The sequence below is a fragment of the Teleopsis dalmanni genome, unplaced genomic scaffold (assembly GCF_002237135.1).
Source record: "Teleopsis dalmanni isolate 2A unplaced genomic scaffold, ASM223713v2 unscaffolded_contig_1499, whole genome shotgun sequence".
NCBI classification, from domain to species: Eukaryota; Metazoa; Arthropoda; class Insecta; order Diptera; family Diopsidae; genus Teleopsis; species Teleopsis dalmanni.
The window spans coordinates 1-9074 of NW_024032881.1; the positions used below are offsets into that span (position 1 = coordinate 1).

At 30.3% G+C, this 9074-nt stretch overlaps 3 protein-coding genes across 4 annotated transcripts; 1 reads left to right on the forward strand and 2 right to left on the reverse strand.

Annotated features, from left to right (window-relative positions):
• Positions 1-6: 6 nt before the first annotated feature.
• On the reverse strand, positions 7-950 carry LOC119664158 (probable malonyl-CoA-acyl carrier protein transacylase, mitochondrial; the record flags this gene model as incomplete). Its single annotated transcript, XM_038073698.1, has 2 exons — positions 263-950; positions 7-204 (listed from the first exon to the last, which is right to left on the reverse strand). Coding segments are annotated over exons 1-2 (810 nt in total), but the record flags the coding sequence as incomplete, so codon positions are not given.
• A 1056-nt stretch (positions 951-2006) lies between these two features.
• On the forward strand, positions 2007-3482 carry LOC119664157 (adenosine 3'-phospho 5'-phosphosulfate transporter 2-like; the record flags this gene model as incomplete). The annotated part of the gene is given in 3 exon segments (XM_038073697.1): positions 2007-2921; positions 2985-3166; positions 3234-3482. Coding segments are annotated over 3 exon segments (1110 nt in total). The 3' UTR covers positions 3421-3482.
• Positions 3483-4690: 1208 nt separating this feature from the next.
• On the reverse strand, positions 4691-5492 carry LOC119664159 (ribonuclease P/MRP protein subunit POP5-like). 2 transcript variants are annotated; one of them, XM_038073700.1, is made up of 3 exons: positions 5401-5467; positions 5105-5334; positions 4691-5042 (listed from the first exon to the last, which is right to left on the reverse strand). In XM_038073700.1, exons 2-3 carry the CDS (start codon positions 5306-5308, stop codon positions 4866-4868), a joined length of 381 nt encoding a protein of 126 aa, XP_037929628.1. In that variant the 5' UTR covers positions 5309-5334; positions 5401-5467; the 3' UTR covers positions 4691-4865. The 2 variants fall into 2 exon arrangements, with proteins under 2 accessions (XP_037929628.1, XP_037929627.1); XM_038073699.1 differs by having other exon boundaries at positions 4692-5042; positions 5105-5342; positions 5401-5492.
• Between the last annotated feature and the right edge of the window lie 3582 nt (positions 5493-9074).

Below are 9074 nucleotides of genomic sequence, written 5' to 3' on the forward strand. Positions count from 1 at the left end.
CAATCTTCTCATGCGCTTAATTTTAAGTGCTTTGGCATTTTTTTCAAGAAATTCCACTGCTTCTGTATTTCCTGCTATAATTTTACACTGAGGATACATGTAATTTGCGATGCCACAATAAGGTGATTCTACACCACGGTCAATGCACCATTGTTTGGCTTGAAGGCATGCCTTTCCCAGCTGTGCATCTGGGGCGTAGAGTACCTTTAGTAAATATGTTATATATCAAAATTGAATGCTTTAAATAATATTAACTGATTACCATTGCCATTGCTCCGGATGCTTTATCACATGCTGCTTGCATTGCATTAGCACGTACTTGTACAAGTTTTAACGCTTTGTCAAACTGTAAAGCACCAGCAAACACTAGGGCTGTGATTTCCCCAAGACTGAAGCCCGCGGTAGCTACACAGTTTTCTATAGCACGCGGCCTTTCTTCACGAAGTTGTTCAAGTGCTGCTAATGATGAAACCATAACGGCTAACTGTGCATATTCTGTACGATTTAATTTTTCAACTGGCCCTTCCAGACATATTTTTAACAAATCATATTTCAATATCTCATTTGCAAATTTGAAAAGAGAGAGTGCACGTGGAAAGCGTAGTAATTCTTTACCCATGCCAACATATTGTGTACCTTGACCAGGAAATAATATAATGGATGTATCTTTCGGATCAACGCCTGGACGCCGTGGTAGTTCATTTTCGAATTCCTTCAAAAGTGTATTTCGTTTCGATTCGTCATTGTCTTGTTCTGGCTGTGGATTACTCTCAAGGGATTGATCTTTAACAGCACAAAAGTTCCGCAAATGTGTCAAGTTTCTGTATGGTTTATTGTTTAAAATATCTCTGATGATTTTCTTTACTATAATCATATTCGTTATTCACTTTTATGTGTTATTAAGATAATGTCTTATAATGTGTTCAATATAATGTATTTATGTAAATACATATCAGATCATATGTTTGCCGGTTAAAACATATGTTTAACGTCATTGCAGTGAAGATCACAATAGTTTTACTACATACTCTACTTACAGGGTGCTCTTACTTCCTTGTGTAAGATGTATGCATAAATTGAATCCTTACATGCCATTTAAACTTACAATTAACGAATTGCATAAGCAAATTTTTGTGTAGATTTTGTTTGAATAATGACATTTGTTGTAGTTGTATGTAATATTATGTTTCCACTGCAGCTAAAACTACTTATGTTAATGAAATTAGGTTTTCGACGTTCCTATTCACTTAGGTTGATTTATGCATGCGAAATAGTTTGTTTGTTTACATTTTACATATAAAACATTTGACAAATCTTGTAAATTTTGTTAATTTTAAAAAATTAAACTTTATTTCTAATAATTGAATTCGACATTTTTCGCCTTAAGTGGTGTTGATTTATTTATAATGAGCTCATTTATATGAAAGCTTTTTATATTGTTAATTATATTCATTAGTGGCCTTAATGAGAAAAATTGTCTATATGAGACAGTGGAAACATGGTATAAAAGCAAAACATATAAAAATTAGAACATAGACCTTCGTATTATTTTTATTGAGCATTAAATAGGTCTTATGTTAAAGTATAAAATTTTTTGCAAATTGTTGGAAAATAAGTGTAACGTCAAAATTTGACATTTTAGCAAATTAATATGCAAAAGGTCAAGTTAATTTGTTATGTCTAAAAATTAATATTTTGTCAATATATAAGAATTTTCATAAATGACAGACAATATCTTAAATATTGTTAAACTTACAATACTAATTACTAGCAGTTTTTCTCCTTTTAATCAGACATTTTGTAATTCCAATATTATTTATGAAATATATCGCTAAACATAACTAACTGGTTTATAAAAAATTGAGATATATTGATTTATTAACAATTTTTGTTAATTCGATATATCTTATATTTGGGTACTAATACAAGAATTTTTACATGAACTTGTAGTGAAGGTTATCATTAAAGTTACAAGGACAAATTATTCAGCAGAATAATTTCAGCAGAAAATTTGCGTAATCGTCTGAATATTGTGAATGAACAGTGAATAAGAGTAAGCATTCAGTAGTCGTTATCATTGCTGAGAATGTTTGTTTACGTTTACAATCTATGTGTGTAATTGCTAAGCACTTCTATTACAAGTGCATTTGTCATGAATAAGTAATCAAGTGTCCGCGAAAATGAGCAGTCCAAGTCACAGAAGTTCATTGCCAGTGCCGGAAGTGCGGATTTTATGCTTTGACTTAAGTTACTATAATAAAACTTCACAGTTTCTGTTAAGTTGTGCCGGGGTTTTTGTGTTATATTTACTTTATGGGTATTTACAAGAGCTTATTTTCACAGTAGATGGTTTTAAGCCATTTGGATGGTTTTTAACGTTAGTACAATTTGGATATTATATCGTTTTTGGATTAATAGAACGCAAAATTGAAGAACGTCGGCATGAAAATGTAACAACTGCACGGTGCATACCCATGAGAACATATTTTTTGTTAGCAGCATTGACGCTTGGTACCATGGGACTATCAAATTCTAGTTTAGGTTATCTAAATTATCCAACGCAAGTGATATTTAAGTGCTGTAAACTTATACCAGTACTTCTGGGTAGTATTTTAATACAAGGGAAACGTTATGGACCACTTGACTTTCTTGCTGCAATTTCCATGTGCATTGGCTTAACATGGTTCACATTAGCAGACTCACAGTTATCTCCTAATTTTAATACAGTTGGAGTGGCGATGATATCAACAGCATTACTTTGTGACGCAATAATAGGAAATGTGCAGGAGAAGGCTATGCGAGAGCACAGTGCACCAAGTAGTGAAGTTGTGCTTTACTCGTATGGTCTGGGATTTGTATACTTATTTGTGATTATGATATTAACTGGACATTTTTTCAATGGCTTAAATTTTTGCCTTGAAGTAAGTTATAAAAATATTGATGGTGGTTTTTTTTTTATTAAATATATAATTTTTATCACTCAGCATCCGCGTGAAACATTTGGTTATGGATTTTTATTTAGCCTTTCCGGTTACCTGGGTATTCAATTCGTTTTAGCACTCGTGCGGTCGTCTGGTGCTCCATTGGCAGCTACAGTCACAACAGCGCGAAAAGCAGTGACCATTCTGATATCGTTTTTATTTTTCAGCAAACCATTTACGATGCAGTAAGTATCGATTATTTTAAATATTTTAAGTTCAAAAATTATATCGTCCGTTTATTATTCCTTACAGGTATCTTTGGGCTGGGCTGATAGTAGTGTTTGGTATATATTTAAATGTATATAGTAAAAAGAATAAATTGACTTTCCAAGAGTTAGAACACAGGTCTAGAAAAGTTGTGTACATGTGCAAAAGAGTTTTGTGTTTGTGCAAAAATGTAGGAAAATCTGCAAATCGAAAATTTTTAGTCGAAGTATAGATTTTACTTTAAAGTAAATAGTATATAATTTCGACCGATTCGAATATCAAAGAAAGGACAAAGACAAAAATTTTTTATTTAATTTATTGAAATTTGGCTGATCATACAACGCTGTTTCGAGTATTGCCAAGTACTCTTTATCAGTGGTTTTTGGAAATAATCGAATTTTTATTTAATTAGTTTATAGTCCGTATATAATTTGTTTGAACTGCAAGTGCCAGGCTTAGAATTCGTGCCTGTCAAATTAGAAGCGATGACTAATCGTGTTTATCCACAAATAGCCAAGGCTGCACAAACTTTCAATGCTCAAATTCCAGGTTTTGTCAGTTATTTTTATTTAATTAGTGACATCAACCAAAGCACTTGCCGTGCTTTAAATTAGAACGAGCTTATAAACTACAGCTTTATTTGGAAACACAAGTTCAACGATTGAAAGTTAATCTTTGAGCTTGCCTATTTTTGTTTCAAAGCTATTCTTTTTGTAGAGACATCTGTTATGCATATTTTTTAACTTACTAAATGTAAAGCCCTTTTTTGGGTGCAATTTTACAAAGAAGCTATGCAAATGTTTCTCTACAAGTTCGATAATCGCGTTAAGGAAAAGCTGAACAATATTATTGTTCATATGTCCAATAATTCTAATTTTTAAGGTTAAATTTTTTTGCCGATAATGGCGTGTCTTGTATGGTCAGCCAAATTTCAATAAATTAAATAAAAAAATTGTTGTCTTTGTCCTTTCTTTGCTATTCGAATCGGTCTAACTTTTAAATAGTTTCTTTCGTCAAAAAGACACGCCATTATCGGCAACAAAAATTAACCTTAAAGTATATAATTTAGTTTTTCTTCTTATTTAAGTGTTTTTAAAAATATACACAAATAACAGGCACACGTACCAAATATATGTATGTAAGATACTATTAACAACATTGTAAAGAGATCTTGAAGGTTTTCACCATTTGTTATCGACACGAAATGCGTATGCAATATACATAAAAGTATTTTCTTACAATTGCATTGAATATTTAAGTAACTAAACATACAAACATACATATAGCTTAGTTACTTAAGCCATTAGCTATATTTGTTATATATATACGTATGATTATATGTATCAACTTTAATTTTATTTTTTAGCGTTAATGACAAACTTTGCAATGCTTCAAGAATTTGTCGTAAAAAAATAACAAAATTCGTAACACATTCAAATCAGATTGTACAAATTTTTTTAAATTGACATGACAAGTGAATTTTATTTAATTGTTATTAATATTATATTAAAGCAATGTATTAAATCATTCAGTAAACCTATACTGAAATATAATTATGTTAAATTTTAGATTTAGTTTCTTATGATGAGGATGACGGTAAAAATTGAAACTATATAAAAAATTAAATAAATCATGTATGTAAATAAATAAATGTTTTATGTTTACTTTAATAAAAGATTATTCTATTTCAAATTCCATAACACGTTTTATAAAGTCATTTCTCTCTTTGGCTGAGGCTATATTGCCTACCATTCGATCAAGGACCTGTTGTTGATGTTTGATTATAAATTTGTTACATTGCATTATCGTTGCTCCCGTATATATTGTACAAAACTTTGCACGTACATCTCCGATCTGTAATGGAAAAGATTTACTAATTGATATCACTGATATACATATATTACAATTAACCATACCATAGTTATAAAAGGGAGTGTACTCTGTACATATTTGTGTGACCGATGTGCACAGCGAATAATAGCAATTTTTGTACTGTCATTGCAATATTTTATTCGAAATCCCTTCTCTATTATGCCAAGTCCATAATCACCGTAATATTTTTTAACATTATGTAGAACACATTTGGTAATCACATGATCTTTCATGTGTAAGGCTTTCATTGCGGTAGCAGGTCGTATCTGAACAACTATGTAACTGAAGTATATTAATTTAAGTACCAGTTAAAAATTATTTAATTAATTGCTACACTCACCGGTTCTTCGTGCGTACCATTATTATTTACTTCAAAATTAAAATTCTATTTGTTTAACAATTAATTTTTCAAACCAGGATCTTTAATTCAATTTACTTAATGTTTTTAATACGGTTTTATTTATATTTAGGCATAGAAGTCTTTCTATTTATTATTGACTATTACTATTTAGTATAAACTATTATTAGTTCTTGTGCTTTATTTGAAATTTTATTTTGTTAGAGCCAAAAATAATAAAACCAACAGATATTGTTTATGTTGCGACACGTGCGTAAACAAACATCAGCTGTTCGCAAAGACAGTGATGCCACAGTGGATCTCAAAATTAAAAACACATCAATATCATTGCCCACTGCACTTTATCAAGCATAATCACACTTTTACTGATCAGTGACAAAGATTATCCATAAATTACACATTTTTAATGAATCAGTTATATCTCAGGCACTAACAGTCGATCTCTTTATGAACTACGGATTCTGAACAATATAATAAACACTTTTACTCAATTTCAGCTTAAACAATAGAGCTCGCCAACCTGTGAAATTATTTCTTTTAATTATTTTCATAGCTATAAATCAAAGGTAACTGCTGTTCAAGAAATTAATGAAGTTTCTGTAAAGCATTGTTTTAATAATGAAAAGATTACCTCTGTTTGCGTAGCATCTAAGATTTCAATATCAAATATAAACTCGTCATTTATGTTTTATTAAAGGAAATAATTAAAACGTATGTTGTTATTGGAGCGTTTATTAATAAGTATTCTGCTCTATGTGATCAGCTGTTTCCAGTTCAGAGGTAGAAAACATCTTTGACTTGAATTCAGGCATAATTTAATTTCTTTATCTAAGTTTTTTGTCCCAAATATTTCATTTTTATATAATTCATTATTATATTTATGTCATTTTTTTATATATGCGGAATAGTCTATTCATGAAGGCAGTGTATATTTAAAGTTTTATAAACAATATTAACTTGTATAAACTACTTTAACAGATTTTGAATTTCTTGGATATATTTGATTGCTCTCCTAAAATAATCGGCTTATTGGTTGAATTTATGGTAGCAAAAAAAAAAAGATCAGGATGCATACGCTTTTTAAAAAAATTGCTTTATTTGCATATTATTTTTATTGATATTACAAAGTTTTTTTCTTAAAGAGGTTTTTTCGAACAGTAGTGAACTACAACAACAAAAATTTTATATTTTATATTATTTTAATTAATTGAATTTTTGGCTGACCATACAGCTGTTTCGAGTATTGTCAAATACCCATCATTAGTAGTCTTGGAAATAATTCTTGTATTTAATTATTCGTAAATAATTATTTTTGAGACTGCAAGTATCAGGAATCGAACTCGGGTCCTGCCAAATGTGAAGCTCAGATCACAAAGTTTTTTTTCTTAAAATATAAATTAATTATTTAAAGCATTCCTAGCATACAACTGTATTTTCTTAAGAGTCTCTTAATAAATAACTGTTACTTCATACAAAGTTAGCTTTTATAATATATACTTGCTTAAATTTTTAAACGATATTTCATTAATCTTTTACTGATCTTATAACTATCTTATTGCTATCTTAAGAACTATTTACAAATAACTTACAATTACTATTTATATTTAATATTTATAATTTCTATTCACAACTTATATTTACAAGTTTATTTATAAGCTATTCTTTAATATAACTTTTTCTTGCTATATATTTTTCTCATTCCTGCGCTTGCGCTATAACCCTACTCCCTTTATTATCACTTAATCTCACTAAATTATGTCCTTACTTTCTGGCTTAGATGGACCTAACCCACTAGTTATTAAGCCTATCTGCTTCCATCTCTCTCCCATGATTACTGGAATGAAGTTACCACACTGCTGTGGAAATTTTCTCTATTCATTCCTAAGAGGTGGTATTAATGGGTTCAAGTTTTACGCTGTGGCTTTCAATGCTTTTCACTAATGCAAAAAAGCTTTTTCTTGCTGTTCTTAAAAATTGTGTTAATTCGCACTTTAGCACAGAGGAATAAAAATTTAAGTATTCTTAAAAATCCTACATCTACGAAACTAATTCAGCATTTAGGACTGATTTTCCAATCGTAACTTAAGTCTCAAAACTGATTTAAGTGTGAATTCAGTCAGGACAGTTGATTACTTAAGACTTAAGTTACGACTGTGATATTGAGTCTTGGACTTTTTTTGGTTTTTTGTACAATGTTAATTTAAAAACTATTATATACATATTGATGTCTCTTTTCTTCATAAAAAAAAACCATCGTATGAATGGGGTTCAATTTTTAATCGCTCAATTCAACAGTACCGTAATTAGTGTGCATAAATATAAAGTTACACCCCCTCATTTCTAGTATACGTTAAATTATTACAATACTGACTGACAGACCAGCAGGTAATATCCAAACTGGTATGGGAATGCATTGACATACTCGGCTGGTAGAATCAGTTGCACTTAATATGGATTCCAGAGCATGCTGGTATCTAAGGCAATGATATGGCAGACAAATTTGCAAGAAAAGGCGCGGCCTCAATAATGATAGGCCCAGAAAACCTTTCTGTGGCAAAGAAACTCTTTCCATTCCAATGAATGGCGCAAAAGGAAAATGAAAGAGAACTCTATTGTGAAAGGTTACCAAAACTATCACAATCTAAAATGCTTTTAGGAACTTACAAGCTAAAACGCTTCAAAGATTGCAGAGTACAATCAAAAAACAACCTAAGAATTACTACGGGATTATTGACCGGTCACTGTAGATAAAATAATGACCTAACGAAGTTAGTATTCAATCCAACTCAGACTGCATATACTGTAGAGGAGAGAAAGAAATTGTATACCATGTGTTTTGGGAATGCCCGGCATTGATGCACAAGCAGAAAAAACACTTATGTGGATATATTATGGATCATAAGGATTCAAGACTAGGAAAAATTGGCTCTTTGAAATACTCTAATCCGACTAAGGGTCACAATAGATCTTTTAGATCTAAGATTGTTGCAGTGCACTATTCCTTTCCTCAATAATAATAATAAATTAGATAAATTTGGCTAGATGTTCTTTGGCTTAGATAAACTGTAACTTCTATGTAGTTTAGAAGTCTCAGCTCTTGATTTTAACTCTCCCCCTAGTTACTGGTAAGTAGTTTCCTACAAGATTGAAATATTCTTCAATCATTTCAAGGGGTGGTTGTAATGGGGTGAAGTCACACGTAGCTGTAATCTACACATAGATTCCCTTACAATAACATATGAAGAACCAGAACCGATGTCACTAAGCATTTTTTAATGATTTTTTTAACACATATTTTTATATTAGATTAGTGATTTAAATCAAGACCATACTATAAGGGCGATGCTTCTTCTTTATTTAAAAAAAATTAATTTTAGTTGATCTGGTGTATTGAAGAAAGTTAGCATAAAAATTCTACTCCAACAGGTTGGCTAATCGAAGACGCTAAAAAGATAGTGTTTTATTTGAACCCAAATTGTACGAGTATATAATAATAATTATATATTATAATATAATAGGTGGACTTTTTAAAATTATTAATGCTTACAAATTGTATATTATATTACATAGTAGCATAAATAGACTAGGGTTTGTACTTTACGAGTAATATTATTGCATGTATTAATACCGATTGTAGCATGCATATTCTATATTGT

Bases quoted from the DNA above. Each gene is read 5' to 3' on its own strand.
- LOC119664159 (XM_038073699.1), bottom strand. From the start codon at position 5,420: ATGGTACGCACGAAGAACCG. The intron at 5,343-5,400 runs GTGAGTGTAGCA...AATATACTTCAG, and splicing joins ATGGTACGCACGAAGAACCG to TTACATAGTTGTTCAGATAC. The intron at 5,043-5,104 runs GTATGGTTAATT...TTTCCATTACAG, and splicing joins CACTCCCTTTTATAACTATG to ATCGGAGATGTACGTGCAAA.